At 53.9% G+C, this 24,351-nt stretch overlaps 1 protein-coding gene across 1 annotated transcript in view; it reads left to right on the top strand.

Moving 5' to 3' along the window:
* Positions 1-23,913, top strand: part of EPOR (erythropoietin receptor) — a 37,648-nt gene extending 13,735 nt beyond the window's left edge. Inside the window, exons 13-19 of the mRNA XM_074533981.1 lie at positions 8,544-8,673; positions 10,404-10,936; positions 13,488-13,639; positions 16,437-16,590; positions 17,816-17,903; positions 19,510-19,597; positions 22,234-23,913. Of these exons, the coding sequence (XP_074390082.1) occupies positions 8,544-8,673; positions 10,404-10,936; positions 13,488-13,639; positions 16,437-16,590; positions 17,816-17,903; positions 19,510-19,597; positions 22,234-22,701 (1,613 nt within the window). The 3' untranslated portion in view covers positions 22,702-23,913. The remainder of the gene's footprint in view (positions 1-8,543; positions 8,674-10,403; positions 10,937-13,487; positions 13,640-16,436; positions 16,591-17,815; positions 17,904-19,509; positions 19,598-22,233) is intronic.
* Positions 23,914-24,351: the final 438 nt, after the last annotated feature.

The following is a 24,351-nucleotide window of genomic DNA, read 5'->3' as shown; positions in this document are numbered from 1 at the left end:
TGGGGGGATTTTGGGGGGATTTTGGGGGGATTTGGGGGAATTTTGGGGGGATTTGGGGGGGATTTTGGGGGGATTTGGGGGGAATTGGGGGATTTCGGGGGGATTTGGGGGATTTCGGGGGGATTTGGGGGGATTTGGGGGGAATTGGGGGGATTTTGGGGGACATTGGAGGAGTTTGTGGGGGATTTTTTGGGGGGATTTTGGTTTTTTGTGAGGTTTTGGGTGAGTTTTGGGGGTCTCCGGCTGGATTTTGGGGGTTTTGAGGTTCCCTGAGTGGTTTGGGGTGATTTTTTGAGTGATTTTGGGGTATTTTGGGGTGGGGTTTGGGGTGATTTTTTGAGTGATTTTTGGGGTATTTTGGGGTGATTTTTGGGGTGTTTTGGGGTGATTTTTGGGGTATTTTGGGGTGATTTTTGGGGTATTTTGGGGTATTTGGGGGTGTTTTATGGGTGATTTTTGGGGTGATTTTTTGGTGGTTTTGGGGTGTTACTGGGGTGATTTTTGGAGGGTATTTTGGGGTGGGTTTTGGGGGTGATTTTGGGGTATTTTGGGGTGATTTTTGGGGTGATTTTTGGGGTATTTTGGGGTGGGTTTTGGGGTGATTTTTGGGGTGATTTTCGGGGTATTTTGGGATGTTTTGGGGTGGGTTTTGGGGTATTTTGGGGTGGTTTTTGGGGTGGGTTTTGGGGTGATTTTTGGGGTGATTTTTGGGGTATTTTTGGGGCATTTTGGGGTGATTTTTGGGGTGATTTTTGGGGCGATTTTGGGGTGGGTTTTGGGGTGATTTTTGGGGTATTTTGGGGTGAGTTTTGGGGCATTTTGAGGTGGGTTTTGGGGTGGGTTTTGGGGTATTTTGGGTTGATTTTTGGGGTATTTTGGGGTATTTTGGGGTGGGTTTTGGGGTGATTTTTGGGGTATTTTTTGGGTATTTTGGGGTCATTTTTGGGGTCATTTTTTGGGTATTTTTGGGTGATTTTTGGGGTAATTTTGGTGAGATTTTTGGAGTGATTTTTGGGGTATTTTGGGGTGATTTTTGGGGTGATTTTCGGTGTTTTTGGGGTTCCCTGACCGTGTCCCCTCCCCTCCCCAGACGAGGCCGCCCCCGCCCCTCCCCCATCCCGGGCTCTGCTCAAGCGCCGCGCGCGGCTCCTGCGCGGGGGGGGGAGGGGCGGCAGCGCCGGCACCAACCAGGACAAACCAGTATAGACCAGTATGGACCGGTATGGACCGGTGTAAAACAATATAAACCAGTATAAACCAGTATGGACCGGTACAGACCAGTATGGATCGGTATGGACCGGTATAAAACAATATAAACCAGTACAAACCAGTATAAACCAGTATGGACCGGTACGGACCAGTATGGATCGGTATAAAACAATACAAACCAGTATAAACCAGTATGGACCAGTATGGACCGGTACGGACCAGTATGGATCGGTATAAAACAATATAAACCAGTACAAACCAGTATAAACCAGTATGGACCAGTATAAAACAATATAAACCAGCATAAACCAGTATAAACCAGTATAAACCAGTATGGATCAGTATGGACCAGTATGGACCAGTATAAAGCAATATAAACCAGTACAAACCAGTATAAACCAGTATGGACCGGTATAAAGCAATACAAACCAGTACAAACCAGTATAAACTAGTACAGACCAGTATGGACTGGTATGGACCAGTATAAACCAGTATGGGCCGGTTTGGACCGGTATAAAATAATATAAACCAGTACAAACCAGTACAGACCAGTACGGACCCGTATAAACCAGTATAACACAATATAAACCAGTATGGAGCAGTACGGACCAGTAGCCAACACTACAAACCAGTATAAACCAGTACAAACCAGTACAGACCAGAGCGGACCAGTATGGACCAATATAAACCAGTATGGACCAGTATAAACCAGTATGGACCAGTATAAACCAGTATGGACCGGTATGGACCAGGAAAAACCAGTACAAACCAGCGACCACCACGAAGAACCAGTATAAACCAGTGACCACCGGTATAAACCAGTACGGACCAGTACAAACCAGTATGAAGCAATGTGCACCAGCAACCGCCAGGAAAAACCAGTATGGACCAGTAACAACCAGTGTAAACCAGTATGGACCAGTATGAACAATTATGGACCAGTGTAAACCATTATAAACCAGTATAAACCATTATGGACCAGTATGGACCAGTGTAAACCAGTATGGACCAGTATGAACAATTATGGACCAGTGTAAACCATTATAAACCAGTATAAACCATTATGGACCAGTGTAAACCATTATAAACCAGTGTAAACCAGTATGGACCAGTAACAACCAGTGTAAACCATTATGGACCAGTGTGAACCATTATGGACCAGTGTGAACCATTATAAACCAGTATGGACTAATATGAACCATTATAGACTAGTATGGACCATTATAGACCAGTATGAACCAGTATGGACCAGTATGAACCATTATGGACCAGTGTAAACCATTATAAACCAGTATAAACCAGTATGGACCAGTATAACCCAGTATGAACCAGTATGGACCAGTATACTCCAGTAACCCCCCGTGCCATCCCAGTATAACCCAGTATCCCCAGTACAATCCCAGTTGTTCCCCATTAAAGCCTCCCGTGCCCTCCCCCAGCCCGGCTCATTCTTGGGGGGTCCCGGGATTTTTTGGGGGTCCCAGGGGATTTTTGGGGTTCCCGGGGGGGATTTTTGGGGTTCCAGGAGGAATTTTGGGGGTCCCAGGAGGGATTTTTGGGGTTCCCGGAGGGATTTTTTTGGGGGTCCCAGGGGGGATTTTGGGGTTTCCAAGGATTGTTTTTGGGGGGGGTCCCGGGTTAGTTTTTTTGGGGAGGGTCCCAGGATTTTTTTGGGGTCCCAGGAGGGATTTTGGGGTTCCAGGAGGGATTTTGGGGTTTCCAAGGATTGTTTTTTGGGGGGGGGTCCCGGGTTAGTTTTTTGGGGGGGGGGGTCCCACGATTTTTGGGGGGGTCTTGGGGAGGATTTTAGGGGGTTCCAGGGGGGATTTTTGGGGGTCCTGGGAGATTTTTGGGGGGATCCCAGGGGGGATTTTTGAGGGTTTTTTGGGGGTTCCTGGGGGATTTTTTGGGGTGCCCGCCGTGGTTTTTTTGGGGATCCCAGGGGGTTTTTTTGGGAGGGGGTACTGGGAGGGTTTTTGGGGGGTCCCGGGCGTTTTTTGGGGGTCCCTGAGGGTTTTTTTGGGGAGATCCCGGGAGGATTTTTGGGGGGTCCTGGGGCTTTTTTGGGGGGTCTGGGAAGGATTTTTTGGGGGTTCCCTTTGGAGTTTTTTTGGGGTTACCGGGAGGATTTTTGGGGGACCCCAGAGAATTTTGGGGGTCCGAGGTTTTTTTTTGGAGGGGATTTTGGGGGTCTCGGGAGGATTTTTTGGGGGTCTCGGGAGGATTTTTTGGGGGGATTCAAGGGAGGGTTTTTGGGGGTTCCCTGTGGAGTTTTTTGGGGTTCCCGAGGGGAATTTTTGGGGGGTCTGGGAGGGTTTTTTGGGGGGATTTTGGGGGGTTTTTGGGGTTCCTGGGAGGATTTTTGGGGGGTCCCCGGACGGGGGTTTGGGGGGGTCCCGTGGGGAATTTTTAGGGGGTTTGGGGGGGATTTTTTGGGGGGGATTTTGGGTTTTTTTTGGGGTTCCCGGCAGGATTTTTGGAGGGATCCTCCGGGGCATTTTTGGGGGGGTTCCAGTTGTTTTTTGGTTTTTTTGGGGGGGGGAGTTGGGGAGGGTCCCCATGGGATTTTGGGATTTTTTTGGGGTGTTCTCGGGAGGGTTTTTTGGGGTTCCCTTTGGAGTTTTTTTGGGGGTTTTTTGAGGTAATCCTCCGGGGCATTTTTGGGGGGGTTCCAGCTTTTTTTTATTTTTTGGGGGGTGGGGTCCCCATGGGATTTTTGGGATTTTTTTGGGGTGTTCTTGGGAGGGTTTTTTGGGGTTCCCTTTGGAGTTTTTTGGGGTTTTTTGGGGGGTTTTTTGGGGTTCCCGGGAGGATTTTTTGGTGGAATCCTCCGGGGCATTTTTGGGGGGGTTCCAGCTTTTTTTTATTTTTGCGGGGGGTCCCCATGGGATTTTTGGGATTTTTTTGGGGTGTTCTCGGGAGGGTTTTTTTGGGGTTCCTTTTGGAGTTTTTTGGGGTTCCCTTTGGAGTTTTTTTGGGGTTCCCGGCAGGAATTTTGGGGGGATCCTCCGGGGCATTTTTGGGGGGGATTCCAGCATTTTTTTTTTTTGGGGGGAGGGTGGTCCCCATGGGATTTTTGGGATTTTTTGGGGTGTTCTTGGGAGGGTTTTTTGGGGTTTTTTTTGGGGTTCCCGGCAGGATTTTTGGGGGAATCCTCCGGGGCATTATTTGGGGGGGTTCCAGCTTTTTTTTATTTTTGGGGGGGGGGTCCCCATGGGATTTTTGGGGGGGGTCCCCATGGGATTTTTGGGATTTTTTTGGGGTGGTTTTTTTGGGGCTCCCTTTGGAGTTTTTGAGGTTCCCAAATCCCCTCCCCCTCCCTTATCTCGCCCCTCCCCCTCCCTTATCTCCCCCCCCCAGCCCAGCCCCGCCCTGGCAGGGAGGGGGGGGAGGGGCCCCCCCAAAAACCGCCCCAAAAAAAAAAACAAACCCCAAAAAAAAAACCCCAAAAAACCCCAAAAAAGCCCAAAACGGCCCCAAATCCGCCCGATGGCGGGGCCGGGGGCGCTGCTGCTCCTGGGGGGGCTCCTGGGGGGGCTCCCGGGGGGGCTCCCCCAAATCCCCCAAACACGGGGGGGCCCCAGGGGGGTCCTGGGGGGCTCCGAGACCCCCCCGGAGCTGGAGGAGGAAGGTGAGGGGGAAACGGGGGAAATTCGGGGATTTTGGGGAGTTTGGGGGAAATTTGGGGGATTTTGGGAGGATTTGGGTGGATTTTGGGGAAAATTTGGGGGATTTTGGGGGGATTTGGGAGGATTTGGGTGGATTTTGGGGAAAATTTGGGGGGATTTTGGGGGTTTTTGTGGATTTTTTGGGGGGATTTCGGGAGGTTTGAGGGATTTTGGAGGGATTTGGAGGATTTGGGAGATTTGGGGGGGGATTTGGGGAGGTTTGAGGGATTTTGGAGGGATTTGGGGGGATTTGGGGAGGTTTTGGGGTGATTTTGAAGGGATTTTTGGGGGAGATTTTGGGGGGATTTGGGGGGATTTTGGGGGTTTGGAGGGATTTTGGGGGGGATTTGGGGAGGTTTTGGGGCATTTTGGGGAGGATTTGGGGAGGTTTGAGGGATTTTGGGGGGATTTTGGGGAAAATTTGGGGGGATTTTGGGGGCGGTTTGGGGATTTTGGGGGGGATTTTTAGGGAGGTTTCAGGGGGATTTGGGGGGTTTTTTGGGGGGATTTTGGGGTGGAATTTGGGATTTTAGGGGATTTTGGGGAAAATTTAGGGGATTTCGGGGGAATTTTAGGGGAGATTTGGGGTTTTGAGGGAATTTTGGGGGCGATTTTGGGGGGATTTTTGGGGTGGTTGTGGGGATTCTGTGAAATTCTGGGGGGAATTTTGGGGATTTTGGGGGGATTTTGGGGGAGGATTTGGGGGGGATTTTAGGGGGGATTTTGGCGTTTTGGGGGAATCTTGTGAGGATTTGGGGGATTTTGGGGAAAATTTGGGGGGTTTTGGGGGGATTTTTGGGGAGGTTTCGGGGGGATTTGGGGTTTTTTTGGGGGGCATTTTGGGGGCAGTTTGGGGATTTTGGAGAGGATTTTGGGGTGGAATTTGGGTTTTTGGGGGATTTTGAGGGGAAATTTGGGGGATGTCGGGGGGGTTTTGGGGGGGATTTGGGGATTTTGAGGGGATTTGGGGGATGTCGGGGGGGTTTTGGGGGGGATTTGGGGAGGTTTGGGGCATTTTGGGGGCATTTGGGTGGATTTTTGGGGTGGTTTCGGGGGGATTTGGGGTTTTTTTGGGGGGGGATTTTGAGGATTTGGGGGGAATTTTTGGGGTGGAATTTGGTATTTTGAGGGATTTTGAAGGGAATTTGGAGGATTTCGGGGGGGTTTAAGGGGGATTTGGGGATTTTGGGGGGGATTTTGGGGGGATTTGGGGGATTTGGAGGTTTTTTTGGGGGGGATTTTGGAGAGGATTTTGGGGTGGAATTTGGGATTTTGGGGGATTTTGAGGGGAATTTGGGGGATTTTAGGGTGGATTTTAGGGGGATTTTGGGGGGAATTTGGGGGGATTTTGGGGATTTGGGTTTTTTGGGGGGAATTTTGGGGGGATTTTGGGGAGGATTTGGGGATTTTGGGGATGGAATGGTGGGGTCTGCGGGCATTTGGGGTTTTGGGGGAGTTTTGGAGAATTTTGGGGGGATTTTGGGGAGGATTTTGGGGTTTGGGGGGGGATTTCGAGAGACCTTGGGGGTTTTGGGGGAGATTTGGGGTTTCTGGGGAGATTTCGGGGGATTCTGGGGAATTTTGGGGGGGAAATTTGGGGGATTTTTGGCTTTTTGAGGGATTTGGGGTTTCGGGGGTGAGTTCGAGGAATTTGGAGGATTTGGGGGGATTTTGGGGGGGATTTTGGGGGGATTTTGAGGAATTGAGGGGGATTTTTCGGGGGATTTTTGGGGAAATTTTGGGGTTTTGGAGAGGGGATTTTTGGGGGTATTTTTTGGGTTTTTGGGAGGATTTTTTGGGGGAAATTTTGGGGGGCTTTGGGGGATTTTGGGGAGATTTTGGGCGGTTCGGGGAGTTCAGGACGTGTTTGGGGGGATTTTGGGGGATTTTGGGAGTTTTAAGGAGCTTAGGAGGGAGTTTGGGGGGGAATTTGGGGGGTTTTGGGGAGATTTTGAAGATTTGGACACTTTAGGAGGGGATTTGGGAATTTTGGGGTCGTTTGGGGCGTTCAGAAGATTTTGAGAGGGTTTAGGGGGAGTTTTGGGGGGAATTTGGGGGGTTTGGGGAGATTTTGGGGATTTGGGGAGCTTGGGAGGGGGTTTTGGGGCAGTTTTGGGGCAGTTTTGGGCAGTTTTGGGCAGTTTTGGGGAGTTTTAGAGGGAGTTTTGGGGGTTTTGGGGAGATTTTGGGAGTTTTAGGGAGTTTAGGAAGGATTTGGGGGAATTGGGAGAAGTTTTTTGGGGGGAGTTTTTTGGGGTGGTTTGGGCGGATTTTGGGAGTTTTTTTGGGAGATTTTTGGGAGTTTTGGGAGGGGGGTGTGAAATTCCTTGTGTGTCCCCCTTGTCCCTGAGTGACCCCTGAGTGACCCCTGGGTGACCCCTGAGTGACCCCTGAGTGACCCTACACTGACCAATGCCCCTGTCTGCAGTGTCTGTGACCCCTGGTTGACCCCTGACCCCTATGTGACCCCTGTCTGTGTCCGCAGTGTCCCTGACCCCCAAGTGACCCCCAAGTGACCCCTGTGACCCCAGGCTGACCCCTGCCCCCTGTCCGCAGTGTCCCTGACCCCCAAGTGACCCCCAAGTGACCCCCAAGTGACCCCTGTGACCCCAGGCTGACCCCTGACCCCTGTCCGCAGTGTCCCTGACCCCCAAGTGACCCCCAAGTGACCCCCAAGTGACCCCTGTGACCCCAGGCTGACCCCTGACCCCTGTCCGCAGTGTCCATTGACCCCTGGGTGACCCCTGTGACCCTTGTTTGACCCCTGCCCAGTGCCCCTTTTTCCCTGCGACCCCTGAACTCTGTCACTGCGTCCCTGACCCCTGAGTGACCCCTGTGTGACCCCAGAGTGACCCCAGAGTGACCCCTGAGTGACCCCTGCCCCCTGCCCGCAGTGTCCATTGTCCCCTGTGACCCCTGAACCCTGTCCCCGCGTCCCTGACCCCTGAGTGACCCCAGGTGACCTCAGAGTGACCCCTGGGTGACCCCAGAGTGACCCCTGAGTGACCCCTGGTGACCCTGGTGACCCCAGGCTGACCCCTGTCCCTGCCCGCAGTGTCCATTGTCCCCTGGGTGACCCCTGGTGACCCCAGACTGATCCCAGAGTGACCCCAGAGTGACCCCTGTGACCCCAGAGTGACCCCTGAGTGACCCCTGTGACCCCAGACTGACCCTGTGACCCCAGGCTGACCCCTGCCCCCTGTCCGCAGTGTCCATTGTCCCCTGGGTGACCCCTGGTGACCCCAGACTGATCCCAGAGTGACCCCAGAGTGACCCCAGAGACCCCTGAGTGACCCCAGAGTGACCCCTGAGTGACCCCTGAGTGGCCTCTGTGACCCCTAAGTGACCTCTGTGACCCCTGAATGACCCCTGAATGACCCCTGAGTGACCCCTATGACCCCTGAGTGACCCTAGACTGACCAATGCCCCTGTCTGCAGTGTCTGTGACCCCTGGGTGACCCCTGACCCCTGAGTGACCCCTGTCTGTGTCCACAGTGTCTCTGACCCCGGACTGACCCCTGTGACCCCTGAGTGACCCCAGGCTGACCCCTGCCCCCTGTCCGCAGTGTCCATTGTCCTCTGGGTGACCCCTGGGTGACCCCAGACTGATCCCTGAGTGACCCCTGAGTGACCCCTGAGTGACCCCAGGCTGCCCCCTGTCCGCAGTGTCCATCGTGCAGCGCTCGGACCCTCAGCCCCCGCACTGCTTCACCCGCACCCTGCACGAGCTGAGCTGCTTCTGGGACAGTCCCGGGCCGGCCGAGCCATGGAGATACCGGCTGGAATATCGGCTCGAGTGAGTGACCACTGAGTGACCACTGACCCCTCACTGTCCCCTACACCCCCTGTCCCCGTCCCTGTCCCTGTCGCTGCTTCTGGGACAGCCCCGGGGAGCCGGAGCCACACAGATACCGGCTGGAGTACAGGCTGGAGTGAGTGACCACTGACCCCTGAGTGACCCTGAGTGAGCATTGAGTACCCCCTGTCCCTGTCCCTGTCCCTGTCCCTGTCCCTGTCGCTGCTTCTGGGACAGCCCTGGAGAGCCGGACACACACAGATACCGGCTGGAGTACAGGCTGGAGTGAGTGACCAATGAGTGACCACTGACCACTGACCCTGAGTGACCCCTGAGTGATCCCTGACCCCCTCATTGTCCCCTACACCCCCTGTCCCTGTCCCTGCTTGTGGGACAGCCCTGGAGAGCTGGACACACGGAGATACCGGCTGGAGTACAGGCTGGAGTGAGTGACCACTGACCCTGAGTGACCACTGAGTGACCCTGAGTGAGCATTGAGTATCCCCTGTCCCTGTTGCTGCTTCTGGGACAGCCCCAGGGAGCCGGAGTCATGGAGATACCGGCTGGAGTACAGGCTGGAGTGAGTGACCACTGACCCTGAGTGACCCTGAGTGACCCCTGACCCTTCATTGTCCCCTACACCCCCTGTCCCTGTCCCTGTCCCTGTTGCGGCTTCTGGGACAGCTCCGGAGACAGAGATTTATCCTTCAATATTGGCTGGAGTGAGTGACCACTGACCATTGAGTGACCACTGACCCCTGAGTGACCACTCAGTGACCCTGAGTGACCAATGACCCCTGAGTGACCAATGAATGACCACTGAGTGACCACTCAGTGACCCTGAGTGACCCCTGACCCTTCATTGTCCCCTACATCCCCTGTCCCTGTTGCTGCTTCTGGGACAGCCCCAGAGCCCTGGACACAAAGAGATTCAGCCTTCAATATTGGCTCGAGTGAGTGACCACTGACCATTGAGTGACCTCTGACCAATGACTGACCATTGAGTGACCACTGCCCCCTCATTGCCCATCACTGCCCCCTGTCGCTGTTGCTGGTTCTGGGACAGCCCCAGAGCCCCTGACCATTGGAGATACTGGCTGGAGTGAGTGACCACTGAGTGACCCCTGACCACTGAGTGACCACTGAGTGACCACTGAGTGACCCCTGACCCCTGACCCTGAGTGACCCCTCACTGCCCCCTCATTGCCCATCACTGCTCCCCCCGTCCCTGTCGCTGTCGCTGCTTCTGGGACAGCCCCCGACCCGCTGACCATCAGAGATATGACTGGCGTGAGTGACCCCTGAGTGACCACTGACCCCTGAGTGACCAACTGACCCCAGCCTGACCCCTGACCTTTGCCCCCTGGCAGACAGGACCCGTGGCAGGAGTGTCCCCTCAGTGTCACCAAGGGGGGGGTCTTGAGTGACCGGTGAGTGACCAATGACTCTTGACCCCGAGTGACCACTGACTGACCCTGAGTGACCAACTGACCCCTGAGTGACCCCAGACTGACCCCAGACTGACCCCTGAGTGACCCCAGACTGACCCCAGCCTGACCCCTGACCTTTGCCCCCAGACAGGACCCGTGGCAGGAGTGTCCCCTCAGTGCCACCGCGCTGTCCCCAATTCGGGGGTCCCTGAGTGGTCCCTGAGTGACCAATGACCATTGAATGACCCCTGAGTGACCCCAGCCTGACCCCTGAGTGACCCCTGCCCTTTGCCCCCCCAGACAGGACCCGTGGCAGGAGTGTCCCCTCAGTGCCACCGCGCTGTCCCCAATTCGGGGGTCCCGGTTCTGGTGCTCCCTCCCCGCGGCCGCCACCGTCACCTTCGTGCCCCTGGAGCTGCGCGTGCTGCGGGGGAGACCCCTCCCCAAAACCGCCCCGGGACCCCCCGGCACCCCCGAGGGACCCCCCAAAACCACCGAGGGACCCCCGGAGATCATTGGGACCACCGAGAGACCCCCCAAAACATCTGAGACCACCAAGGGACCCCCCAAAACCTCCGGGACCACTGAGAGACCCCCAGAGACCACCGAGACCCCCGAGAGACCCCCCGGGATCACCGAGAGACCCCCAGAGATCACTGGGACCACCGGGACCCCCCCAAAAATCTCTGAGACCACCGAGACCACCCCCAAGACCACCAAGGACACCGAGAGACCCCCTGAGACCACCGAGAGTCCCCCCAAAACCTCAGAGACCCCCGAGACCTCCCCTGAGACCCCCCTGTTCCAGCGCACCATCTACATCGACCAACTCGGTACCGCGGGATTTGGGGGGTCCTGGGGGGATTTGGGGGAGATTTTCAGGGGTTTCAGGGGAATTTTGGGTGGGGGTCTTGGGGAAAATTTGGGGGGATTTGGGGGGAATTTGGGGGAGATTTTCAGGGGAATTTTGGGGGGGTCTTGGGGGGAATTTGGGGGGGTCTTGGGGGGATTTTATGGGGAGATTTTCAGGGGATTTTGGGGGAGATTTTCAGGGGAATTTTTTGGGGGGGGTTTGGGAGGATTTGAGGGGGATTTTGGGGAAGATTTGGGGGGGTCTTGGGGGGAATTTGTGGGAGATTTTCAGGGGTTTCAGGGGAATTTTGAGGGGGGTCTTGGGGGGATTTTATGGGGAGATTTTCAGGGGTTTCAGGGGGATTTGGGGGGTGTTTGGGAGGATTTGAGGGGGATTTTGGGGGGTCTTGGGGGGATTTTGGGGGAGATTTTCAGGTGGATTTTGGGGGGGTTGGGAGGAATTTGGGGGGTCTTGGGGGGATTTTGGGGGAGATTTTCAGGGGTTTCAGGGGGATTTGGGGGGCGTTTGGGAGGATTTGAGGGGGATTTTGGGGGGTCTTGGGGGGATTTTAAGGGATTTTGAAGGGATTTGGGGCTATTTTGGGGGGGATTTTTTGGGGGGATTTGGGGGGAATTCAGGGGGATTTTGGGGGGATTTTGGGGGATTTTAAGGGATTTTAGGGGGGTTCCTGGGAGCTCACACCTTTGGGGGGGGGGAGTGGAATTTTGGGGGGATTTTGGGGGGATTTTGGGGGGATCTGTGGGGATTTTTGAGAGGTTTTGGGGTAAATTCGTGATTTTGTGAAGGATTTTTGGGGTAAATTTGGGACTTGTTGGGGTCTGGGGTCTCCTATCGCTTTGGGATTTTTTTGGGGTGCCCCCCTGACCCCTTTTTGCCCCCCCGGAATGTGTCGGTGTAGGGACTTTTTGGGGTAATTTTTTGGGGTAAATTCGGGATTTTATGAGGGATTTTTGGGGGTAAATTTGGGATTTTTTGGGGTAATTTTTTGGGGTAAATTTGGGATTTTATGAGGGATTTTTGGTGGTAAATTCAGGATTTTTTGGGGAAATTTTTGGGGTAAATTTGGAATTTCATGATGGATTTTGGGGGGTAAACCCAGGATTTTTTGGGGTAATTTTTTGGGGTAAATTTGGGATTCTATGAGGGATTTTTGGGGGTAAATTCGGGATTTTTTGGGGTAAGTTTTTGGGGTAAATTTGGGATTTTATGAGGGATTTTTGGGGGTAAATTTGGGACTTTTTAGGGTAATTTTTTGGGGTAAATTCGAGATTTTGGGGGTTTGGGGGGACCTATCAATTTCGGGATTTTTTGTGGTAATTTTTTGGGGTAAATTTGGGATTTTATGAGGGATTTTTGGGGATAAATTCCGGACTTTATGATGGATTTTTTGGGGTAAATCCGGTATTTTTGGGGTTTGGGGACTACTATCAATTCGGGATTTTTTGCGGTAAATTCGGGATTTTTTGGGGTAATTTTTTGGGGTAAATTTGGGATTTTCTGAGGGATTTTTGGGGGTAAATTCGGGACTTTTTGGGGTAATTTTTTTGGGTAAATTTGGGATTTTATGAGGGATTTTTGGGGGTAAATTTGGGACTTTTTGGGGTAATTTTTTGGGGTAAATTTGGGATTTTCTGAGGGATTTTTGGGGGTAAATTTGGGACTTTTTGGGGTAATTTTTTGGGGGTAAATTTGGGATTTTATGAGGGATTTTGGGGGGTAAATTCGGGATTTTTTGGGGTAATTTTTTGGGGAAAATTCGGGATTTTTGGGGTAATTTTTTGGGGAAAATTCGGGATTTTTGGGGATAAATTCGGGATTTTTGGGGTTTGGGGGCTCCTATCAATTCGGGATGTTTTTGGGGTGCCCCCTGACCCCTTTTTGCCCCCCCAGTGCTGCCCGGGTCCCCCCGGAACGTGTTGGTGTCGGTTTGTGGGGTTTTTTTGGGGATAAATTCAGGATTTTTGGGGTTTGGGGGCTTCTATCAATTTGGGATTTTTTGCAGTAAATTCGGGATTTTTTGGAGTAAGTTTTTGGGGTAAACTTGGGATTCTATGAGGGATTTTTGGGGGTAAATTTGGGACTTTTTGGGGTAATTTTTGGGGGTAAATTTGGGATTTTATGAGGAATTTTTGGGGGTAAATTTGGGATTTTATGAGGGATTTTTGAGGGTAAATTTGGGACTTTTTGGGGTTTGGGGGCTCCTATCAATTCGGGATTTTTGCAGTAAATTCGGGATTTTTTGGGGTAATTTTTTTGGGTAAGTTTGGGATTTTATGAGAGATTTTTGGGGTAAACTTGGGACTTCTTGGGGTAATTTTTTGGGGGTAAATTTGGGATTTTATGAGGGATTTTGGGGGGTAAATTCGGGATTTTTTGGGGTAATTTTTTGGGGTAAATTCGGTATTTTTGGGGTAATTTTTTGAGGTAAATTCGGGATTTTTGGGGTTTGGGGGCTCCTATCAATTCGGGATGTTTTTGGGGTGCCCCCTGACCCCTTTTTGCCCCCCCAGTGCTGCCCGGGCCCCCCCGGAACGTGTCGGTGTCGGCGGGGGGGGCGCGGGGGGAGCTGTGCGTGCGCTGGGCGCCCCCCCCCGGGCCGTACCTGCACTCCAGCCTCGTGTTCGAGCTGGCGCTGAGCCCCCCGGGGGGACCCCCAAAAACGGTGAGCGGGGATCGGGGGTGGGGGGGTCCTGGGGGGGATTTAAGGGGGTTTGGGGGGCTTGGGGGATTTTGGGGTCATTTGGGAGGGATTTGGGGGGGTCTGGGGGGGATTTTGGGGGGTCCTGGGGGGGTTTGGGGAGATTTGGGGGGATTTGGGGGGGCCCTGGGGGGATTTGGGGCGTCCTGGGGGGGATTTGGGGTCATTTGGGGGGATTTGGGGGGGCCCTGGGGGGATTTGGGGTCATTTGGGGTTCCCCTGGGGGGGGGTTGGGGGGGATTTGGGGGGGCCTGTGGGGGTTTGGGGGAGATTTGGGAGGGATTTGGGGGGCATTTGGGGGAGTTGGGGGGTGCCCTGGGGGGGTTTGCGGGGGATTTGGGGGGGTTTGGGTTCATTTGGGAGGGATTTGGGGGGGTCCTGGGGGGATTTTGGGGGGTCCTGAGGGGGTTTGGGGTCATTTGGGATCGATTTGGGGGGAATTTGGGGTCATTTGGGAGGGGTTTGGGGGGGATTTGGGGTCATTTGGGAGGGGTTTGGGGGGGATTTGGGGGGATTTGGGGGGTTTTGGGGAGGGTTGGGGGGGTTTGGGGGGGTCCTGGGGGGGTGTGGGGGGATTTGGGAGGGGCCTGGGGGGGTTTGGGATCATTTGGGGTTCCCCTGGGGGGATTTGGGGGGGTCCTGGGTGGGTTTGGGGTCATTTGGGAGGGATTTGGGGTCCCTGGGGGGGTTTGGGGGGGATCTGGGGGGATTTGGGGGAGTTTGGGAGGGATTTGGGGTCATTTGGAAGGGATTTGGGGGGCTCCTGGGGGGATTTAGGCGGATTTGGGGGGATTTTGGGGTCATTTGGGATTATTGGGGGTCCCTGGGGGACGATTTGAAGGGATTTTGGGGTCATTTGAGGGGGATTTGGGGAGGTTTGGGGGGGATTTGGGGGAGCCCTGGGGGGGGGTTGGGGGGGATTTGGGGGGTTTGGGTTCATTTGAGAGGGATTTGGGGGGGTTAGGGGTGTTTGGGGTCCCTGGGGGGGCGATTTGAGGGGATTTTGGGGTCATTTGAGGGGGATTTGGGATCATTTGGGTACTTTGGTGAGGATTTGAGGGGTTTGGGGGGGTCCTGGGGGGATTTGGGGGCAATTTGGGAGGGGTTTTGGGGTTTGGGGGGGGGCTTTGGGGTCATTTGGGGGGAGATTTGGGGTTCCTTGAGGGGATTTTGGGGTCCCCTGAGGGGGTTTGGGGTCATTTGGGGGAGATTTGGGGGGGGTTTGGGGGCATTTGGGGGGTTTGGGGACCCCTGGGGGGGGACATTCGGGGGGACATTTGGGGCAGATTCAGGATTATTTGGGGTCCTTGGGGGGGGGTTTTGGGGTCCCCTGTGGGGGTTTTGGGGTCCCTGAAGGGGCTCCTGGGGGACGATTTGGGGTCCCTGAGGGGTTTTGGGTCATTTGGGGTCCTTTGGGGGGGTTTTGGGGTCTCCTGGGATGGTTTGGGGTCCGTGGGGGAGACCTGGGGGGGGGCCTGAAGGGGTTTGGGGTCATTTGGGGGAGATTTGGGATTATTGGGGGTCCCCTGGGGGAGTTTTGGGGGGTCCTGGGGGGGGTTGGGATGCCTGGGGGGGGATTTTGGGGTCCCTTGGGGGGAGATTTGGGAGGATTTGGGGTTATTTTGGGGGTTTTGGGGTTATTTTGGGGTTATTTTTGGGGTTATTTTTGGGTTATTTTTGGTGTTATTTTGGGGTTATTTTTGGGTTATTTTGGGGTTATTTTCGGGGTGATTTTTGGGGTTATTGGGGTTATTTTGGAGTTATTTTCGGGGTTATTTTTGGGGTTATTTTCGGGGTTATTTTGGGGTTATTTTCGGGGTTATTTTTGGGGTTTTTGGGGTTATTTTGGGGTTATTTTGGGGTTATTTTGGGGGGTTTGGGGGTTATTTTGGGGTTATTTTCGGGCTGGATTTTGGGGTTATTTTGGGGGTTATTTTGGGGGTATCTTTGGGGTTATTTTGGAGTTATTTTGGGGGGTTTTGAGGGTTATTTTTGGGGTTATTTTTGGGGTTATTTTTGGGTTATTTTCGGGGGTATTTTTTGTGGTTAATTTTGGGTGATTTTTGGGGTTATTTTGGGGTTATTTTGGGGCTTTGGGGTTTTTTGGGGGTTATTTTTGGGGGTTATTTTCAGGGTTATTTTCGGGCTGGATTTTGGGGTTATTTTCGGGGTTATTTCTGGGGTTATTTTGGGACTTTTTGGGGTTATTTTTGGTGTTATTTTGGGCGTTATTTTGGGGTTATTTTGGGGGTTATTTTGGGGGTTTTTATGGGGTTTTTGGGGTTATTTTTGGGTTATTTTATGGGGTTTTGGGGGTTTTTGGTGTCCCCAGGTGGGGGTCCCGGCGGGCCGGTGCGAGCCGGGGGTCGGGGGGCTCAGCCCCAGCACCCCGAACTCGGGGTTATTTTCGGGAGTATTTTAGGGTTATATTTGGGGATATTTTGGGGTTATTTTTGGGGTTATTTTTGGGGTTATTTTCGGGGTTATTTTGGGGATTTTTATGGGGTTTTTATGGGTTTTTGGTGTCCCCAGGTGGGGGTCCCGGTGGGCCGGCGCGAGCAGAGGGTCGGGGGGCTCAGCCCCAGCACCCCGAACTCGGGGTTATTTTTGCGGTGATTTTGGGGTTATTTTTGGGGTTGTTTCGGGGTTATTTTCGGGTTATTTTCGGGGTTATTTTCGGGGTTATTTTGGAGGTTTTTATGGGGTTTTTGGGGGGTTTTGGGGTTATTTCGGGGTTTTTAGGGTTTTTTGGTGTCCCCAGGTGGGGGTCCCGGCGGGCCGGCGCGAGCAGGGGGTCGGGGGGCTCAGCCCCAGCACCCCCTACTCCGTCCGGGCCCGCGCCCGCCCCGACGGGCTCAGCTACGGCGGCTTCTGGAGCCCCTGGTCCGCCCCGGCCAGCGCCACCACCGGCCCCGGTGAGCGACGGACACCGGGACAGAGGGGACAGCGGGGACAGTGGGGACAGTGGGGATAGTGAGGGGACATTGAGGGGACGCGGAGGGGACACTGTGGGGACAATGGGGGGGGACAATGAGGGGACAATGGGGGGGACAATGGGGACAGTGAGGGGACACAGAGGGGAAAGTGAGGGGACAGTGGGGGGGGACAATGGGGACAGTGAGGGGACACAGAGGGGAAAGTGAGGGGACAGTGGGGGGGGACAATGGGGACAGTGAGGGGACACAGAGGGGAAAGTGAGGGGACAGTGGGGGGGGACAATGGGGACAGTGAGGGGTCAGGGAGGGGACATTGAGGGGACACGGAGGGGACAGCGGGGACAATGGGGACAGTGAGGGGACATCGAGGGGACAGTGAGGGGACAGTGAGGGGACACGGAGGGGACACGGAGGGGACAGGGAGGGGACAGCGGGGGGACAATGGGAGGGACAATGGGGACAGTGAGGGGACAGGGAGGGGACAGCGGGGACAATGGGGGGGACAATGGGGGGGACAATGGGGGGGACAGTGAGGGGACACGGAGGGGACACTGTGGGGACAATGGGGGGGGACAATGAGGGGACAATGGGGGGGACAATGGGGACAGTGAGGGGACGCGGAGGGGGGACAGTGAGGGGACACAGGGATGGCGGGATTTGGGGACATCGACGGGACAGGGGGACACTGAGGGGACAATGAGGGGACAATGTGGGGACACTGAGGGGACAATGTGGGGACAATGGGGGGGCAGTGAGGGATGAGGGCATTTGGAGACATTGAGTGGACAGGGGGGACTCGGGGACACTGAGGGGACAATGGGGGGGACACAGGGATGGCGGGATTTGGAGACATCGAGGGGACAGGGGGACATTGAGGGGACAATGTGGGGACAATGAGGGGACATTGACAGGACAGGGGGGACATTGAGGGATGGGGGGATTTGGGGACACTGAGGGGGGACAGTGAGGGGACAGCAGGACTTGGGGACAATGAGGAGACACTGAGGGGATGCAGAGGGGACACAGGGACATGGAGGGGACTTGGGGACACACAGGGACAGCAGGAGGGACTGGGAGGGACTGGGATGGACTGGGAGGGACTGGGAGGGACTGGGATGGACTGGGAGGGACTGGGGGGCACTGGGGGTGTCCCTGAGCCGGTGTCCCCCCCGTGTCCCCCCCGTGTCCCCCCCGGTGTCCCCAGAGCTGGACGCGGTGACCCTGGGGCTCTCCTGTCTGCTGGTGCTGCTGCTGCTGGGACTGGGAGCGCTGGGACTGCTGGGACACCGCCGGTACTGGGGAAACTGGGAGGGACTGGGATATACTGGGAGGGACTGGGATATACTGGGAATGGAACTGGGAGGGACTGGGATATACTGGGATATACTGGGAGGGACTGGGATATACTGGGAAGGACTGGGAGGGACTGGGATGGACTGGGACTGCTGGGACACCGTCGGTACTGGGGAAACTGGGACATACTGGGATATACTGGGATATACTGGGGATACTGGGAGGGACTGGGAGGGACTGGGATATACTGGGAATGGAACTGGAAGCGCTGGGACTGCTGGGATACCGCCGGTACTGGGGGAACTGGGATGGACTGGGATATACTGGGATATACTGGGGATACTGGGATATACTGGGAGGGACTGGGATATACTGGGAGGGACTGGGAGGGACTAGGACTGCTGGACACCGCCGGTACTGGGGATACTGGGATGGACTGGGAGGGACTGGGAGGGACTGGGATGGACTGGGATATACTGGGATATACTGGGATAGACTGGGATATACTGGGAGGGACTGGGAAGGAGACTGGGAGGGATACTGGGAATGGAACTGGGATATACTGGGAGGGACTGGGAGCACTGGGACACCACCGGTACTGGGCATACTGGAATGGACTGGGAGGGACTGGGGGTCTCTCTGGGGTTTTGGGGTGCCCTATAGGATTTTGGGGTCCCCCCAGGACTCTCCGGGCCAAGCTGTGGATGGGAGCAGGGGGGATTTCGGGGATTCTGTAGGATTTTGGGGTCTCTGTAGGATTTTGGGGTCTCTGTAGGATTTTGGAGGTTCTGTAGGATTTTGGGGTCTCTGTAGGATTTTGGGGTCTCTGTAGGATTTTGGAGGTTCTGTAGGATTTTGGGGGGCTCTGTGGGGTTTGGGGGTCTCTCTGGGGTTTTGGGGTGCCTTATAGGATTTTGGGGTTCCCCCAGGACGCTCCGGGCCAAGCTGTGGATGGCAGCAGGGGGGATTTGGGGAATTTCAGGGATTCTGTAGGATTTCGGGGTCTCTGTAGGATTTTGGAGGTTCTATGGGATTTTGGGGTGCTCTGTGGGGTTTTGGGGTACCCTATAGGATTTTGGGGGTCTCTATGGGGTTTTGGGCTCTCTCTGGGGTTTTGGGGTGCCCTATAGATTTTGGGGGTCTCTCTGGGATTTTGGGGAGTCTCTATGGGGTTTTGGGGGTCTCTATGGGGTTTTGGGCTCTCTCTGGGGTTTTGGGGTGCCCTATAGGATTTTGGGGTCTCTCTGGGGTTTTGGGGTGCCCTATAGGATTTTGGGGTGCTCTGTGGGGTTTTGGGGGTCTCTCTGGGGTTTTGGGGGTCTCTCTGGGGTTTTGGGGTGCCCTATAGGATTTTGGGGTGCCCTATAGGATTTTGGGGGTCTCTCTGGGGTTTTGGGGTCTCTCTGGGGTTTTGGGGTGCCCTATGGGATTTTGGGGGTCTCTGTGGGGTTTTGGGGGTCTCTATGGGATTTTGGGGGTCTCTGTGGGGTTTTGGGGTGCCCTATAGGATTTTGGGGTGCCCTATAGGATTTTGGGGTGCTCTGTGGGATTTTGGGGTGCTCTGTGGGGTTTTGGGGTGCCCTATAGGGTTTTGGGGTCCCCCAGGACGCTCCGGGCCAAGCTGTGGCCGCCGGTGCCGGGCCCCGAGCGCGAGTTCGAGGGGCTCTTCAGCAACTACGGCGGCAACTTCCAGGTGAGATTTGGGGTCAGTTTGGGGGTTTTGGGGTTTTTTTGGGGGTTTTTGGGGTTTGGGGTTTTTGTGGGAGGTTTGGGGTTTTTGTGCGGGGTTTGGGGTTTTTGGGGTTTGGGGTTTTTTGGGGTTTGGGGATTGCGGGTTTGTGGTTTGGAGAGTTTGGGTTTTGAGTTTTTGGGGTTTGGGGATTTTTGGGGTTTTGGAATTGGGGGTTTTGGAATTGGGGTTTTTGGGGTTTTTGTGGGGGGTTTGGGGTTTTTGTGGTTTGGGGGTTTGGGGTTTTTGTGGGGGGTTTGGGGTTTTTGGGGTTTGGGGATTGCGGGTTTGAGGTTTGGAGTGTTTGGGTTTTGAGTTTTTGGGGATTTGGGGTTTGGGGTTTTTGTGGTTTGGGGGTTTTGGGGGTTTTGTGGGGGGTTTGGGGTTTTTGGGGTTTGGGGATTGCAGGTTTGAGGTTTGGAGTGTTTGGGTTTTGAGTTTTTGGGGTTTGGGGATTTTTGGGGTTTGGGAATTTGGGGTTTGGGATTTGGGGGTTTTGGGATTTGGGGGTTTTGGAATTGGGTTTTTTGGGATTTTGGAATTGGGGTTTTGGGGGGGATTTGGGTTTTGAGTTTTTGGGGTTTGGGGATTTTTGGGGTTTGGGGGGTTTTGGAATTGGGGGTTTTTGGGGGATTTGGGGTTTGGGATTTTTGGGGGATTTGGGGTTTGGGGTTTTTGTGGTTTGGGGTTTTTGTGGGGGGGTTGGGTTTTTGGGGTTTTTGTGGGGGGTTTGGGGATTGCGGGTTTGAGGTTTGGAGTGTTTGGGTTTTGAGTTTTGGGGTTTGGGGGTTTTGGAATTGGGGGTTTTTGGGGTTTTGGAATTGGGGTTTTGGGGGGATTGGGGTTTTTGTGGTTGGGGTTTTGGGGTGTTGGGGTTTTGTGGGGGGTTGGGGTTTTTGGGGGTTGGGGGTTGGGGGTTTGAGGTTTGAGTGTTTGGGTTGGGTTTTTGAGTGGGGGTTGTGGGGTTTGGGGTTGGGGTTTGGTGTGGGGGTGGATTGGGGTGGGGGGTTTGGGGTTGGGGTGGGGTTGGGGTGGGGGTTTGGGGGGGGGGTTGGGTTTTGGGGATTGGGATTTTTGGGGGTTTGGGGGTTTGGGGGGTTTTGGGTTTGAGTTTTGGGGTGTGTGGGGGGGTTGGGGTTTTGGGGGTTTGGGGATTTGGGGGTTTTGGGTTTTGTGGGGTCAAGTTTGGGGATTTGGGGGTTGGGGTTTTTGTTTTTGGGGTTTTTGTGGTTTGAGGTTGGGGGTTTTGGGGGATTTTTTAGAGTTTTGGGGTTTCAGGGTTTTGGGGGTTTTGGGGGGGTTTGTGGGATTTTTGTGGGGTTGGACGTGGGGGAATTTGGGGTGGGGGTTTTTTTGGATTGGGGGTTTTGGGGTTTTTGGGGGAAGTGGGGGTTTTTGGGTTTGGGAGGTTTTTGGGTGATTTGGGTTGGAGTTTTTGGGGTTTGGGCTTTGGGGTTTTGGGTTTTTTATGGGGTTGGTGGGTGTTTTTTGTACTCGCGGAAATTTTAGGGATATTTTGGAATCATTAAGGGATATTTTAGGGATATTTATGGATTTATTAATATTTTGGGATATTTTGGGTGTTTTTAGGGGATTTTTAGGGGATTTTTTTTATATTTTGTGGATATTTTTGGGTATATTTTGGGGGGATTTTTGGGATATTTGGGTATATTTAGGAGATATTTGGTGACACTTTTGGATGATTTTCGGGGATATTTTGTGGGTATTTAAGGGTATTTAGGGGATATTTTTGGATATTTAGGGATATTTCTGGAGTATTTTAGGGATACTTTGGGGATATTTTACAGGATATTTAGGGGATGTTTTGGGGATATTTTGTGGATATTTTGGATGATTTTTGGGGATATTTTTGGGATATTTTGTGGGTATTTAAGGAATATTTTGGGGATATTTTGGGGCTATTTTTTGGGATCTTTAGGTAGCATTTTTGGAGATATTTTTGGAGATATTTTCAGTCTATTCAGGGGATACTTTGGTGATATTTTACAGGATATTTGGGAGGATATTTAGGGGATAATTTGGGGACATTTTGGATGATTTAAGGGGATATTTGGTGGATATTTAGTGGATATTTTTGGGTATATTTAGGGGATATTTTGGATGATTTTGGGGGATCTTTTTGGTATATTTTGTGGATATTTAAGGGATATTTTGGGGATATTTAGGGGATATTTTTGGGACATTTAGGGGATATTTTGTGGATATTTAGAGCGATATTTATAGATATTTAGGGGATATTTTTGGGCTATTTTGGGGCTATTTTACAGGATATTTACAGGATACTTAGGGGATATTTTGGTGGATATTTATGGATATTTTTGGGTATATTTAGGATGATTTTGGGGGACCTTTTTGGTATATTTTGTGGATATTTAAGGGATATTTTGGGGATATTTAGGGGATATTTTTGGGACACTTAGGGGATATTTTGGTGGATATTTATGGATATTTTTGGGGTATTTTGGGGCTATTTTACAGGATATTTAGGGGATATTTTGGTAGACATTTATGGATATTTTTGGGGTATTTTGGGCTGTTTTCGGGGCTCTCTAACCCCATTTTCCCCCTCCTTCCCCCAGCTGTGGCTGTGCCAGGGCCCGGGCTCCCCCTGCGCCCCCCCCTGCGCCCCCCTCCCCCCCCCCCGGAGCTCGAGGACGCGGTGGAGGAGGTGGGGGGGGGGAGGGGCGGCTCAGGGAGGGGGCGGGGCCCCGGAGGCTCCTCCCCCCTCTCCGGCCCCGCCCCCTCCGTGCTCCGAGACCCCTCCCCAGGGCCCCGCCCCCCCCTCAGGCCCCTCCCCCTCGCCCAGTTTCGAGTACACGCTGTTCGACCCCGGCTCCGCCCTGCTCTGCCCCTCCCCCCGCCAGCCCGGCCACGCCCCCTACGCTAACCTGGCCCCGCCCACCAAGGGGGCGGAGCAGAAATGGGCGGGGCACGCCCCCGCATTACGTCATCTGCTCCTGAGGAGGGCGGGTGACGTCACGGCGGCTATGACGTCATCATCGTGGAAGGACCGTGTCGCTGCGATGACGTCACATTGTATGAGATGACATCATATGGGAATTATGGGCGACGTCATCAAGCAAGGAATTTTCGGGATGACGTCACAGGCGGCCATGGTGACGCGGCTCTGTGATGTCACACGCGGAAGGGACAATGACATCACGATGCAGGGGGCAGGATGCGGTGATGTCATCGCAGAGGGGACATGTCTCAGTGACGTCACACAGGAGAACAGTGACGTAATCACATGGGGACGAGTTGCAGCAACATCACACCCAGGAACAATGACGTCATCAAGGAGGGACACATTGCAGTGACATCACACGGAAAGGACAGATGATGTCACGACACGGGGGATGCAAACACGGTGACGTCACGCAGGAGAACAGTGACGTCATCACAAAGGGGACGCCTTGCAGTGACGTCACACTCTGGAACGATGACGTCATCATTGGGAGAGCGCATTGCACTGACATCATACGAAAGGGGCGGATTACGTCACAATGGAGGGGTCGCAACATGGTGACATCATACGGGAAGACCAGTGACGTCATAGCATCACAGCGATGTTGCACGCCGGAACTATGACGTCATGAAGGAGGGGACACGTCACAGTGATGTCACATGGAAGGGGCTGATGATGTCACAATTGATGAGGACTTGCAAGAATGACGTCACAGTGACATCACACATGAGAACAGTGATGTCATCGTAAAGGGGATGCATTGCAGTGTTGTCACACTCCATAACAATGACGTCACCATTGGGTCCAACACATCATGGTGACATCACATGGACTGGACAGATGGCGTCACCATGGAGGGGCACATGGCGATGACGTCACATGGGGGGGCACAGTGACATCATCACACAAGGGGGACACGGAGCAGACACGTGACATGGTGACGTCATCGCAGAGGGGACACGTGACACAGTGATGTCACACGGGGGTCAGTGACATCACCGCAGAGGGACACGTGATACGATGACGTCATCACAGACGGACACGTGACACCATGGCCTCACACAGGGGCGTGGCGTCATCACACGTGACACGACGACGTCACACAGGGGTGTGGTGACATCACACTCGATATGGTGACGTCACACATGGGCGCAGTGACATCACACATGACACAATGATGTCACACAGGGTGTAATGACGTCACGGCAGAGGGATGGGGAGGGCGCACGGAATCGGGGCTGGTTTGGGGTTTTTAATGATTTTGTACAATAAAGGCGACCCTGGGAACCAGCACGGCCAAACTGGGAGGGACTGGGTGATACTGGGGGACACTGGGAGGGACTGGGAGGAACAATGGGGATACTGGGGGGTAACTGGGAGGGACTGGGAGAAGCAATGGGGACACTGGGGGGTAACTGGGATGATACTGGGGAATACTGGGAGGGACTGGAAGAGCAATGGGGATACTGGGGGACACTGGGATGGTACTGGGGAATACTGGGAGGGACTGGGAGGAACAATGGGGACACTGGGGGGGTAACTGGGATGGTACTGGGGAATACTGGGAGGGACTGGGAGGAACAGTGGGGACACTGGGGGGTAACTGGGATGGTACTGGGGGGTAACTGGAAGGGACTGGGAGGAACAATGGGGATACTGGGGGGGTAACTGGGATGGTACTGGGGGGTAACTGGAAGGGACTGGGAGGAACCATGGGGATACTGGGGGGGTA

Source organism: Zonotrichia albicollis, unplaced genomic scaffold (genome assembly GCF_047830755.1).
Source record: "Zonotrichia albicollis isolate bZonAlb1 unplaced genomic scaffold, bZonAlb1.hap1 Scaffold_205, whole genome shotgun sequence".
Lineage (NCBI taxonomy): Eukaryota > Metazoa > Chordata > Aves > Passeriformes > Passerellidae > Zonotrichia > Zonotrichia albicollis.
Note: the sequence above shows the minus strand (reverse complement) of the source record. Positions and strands in the feature narration are given on the sequence as shown.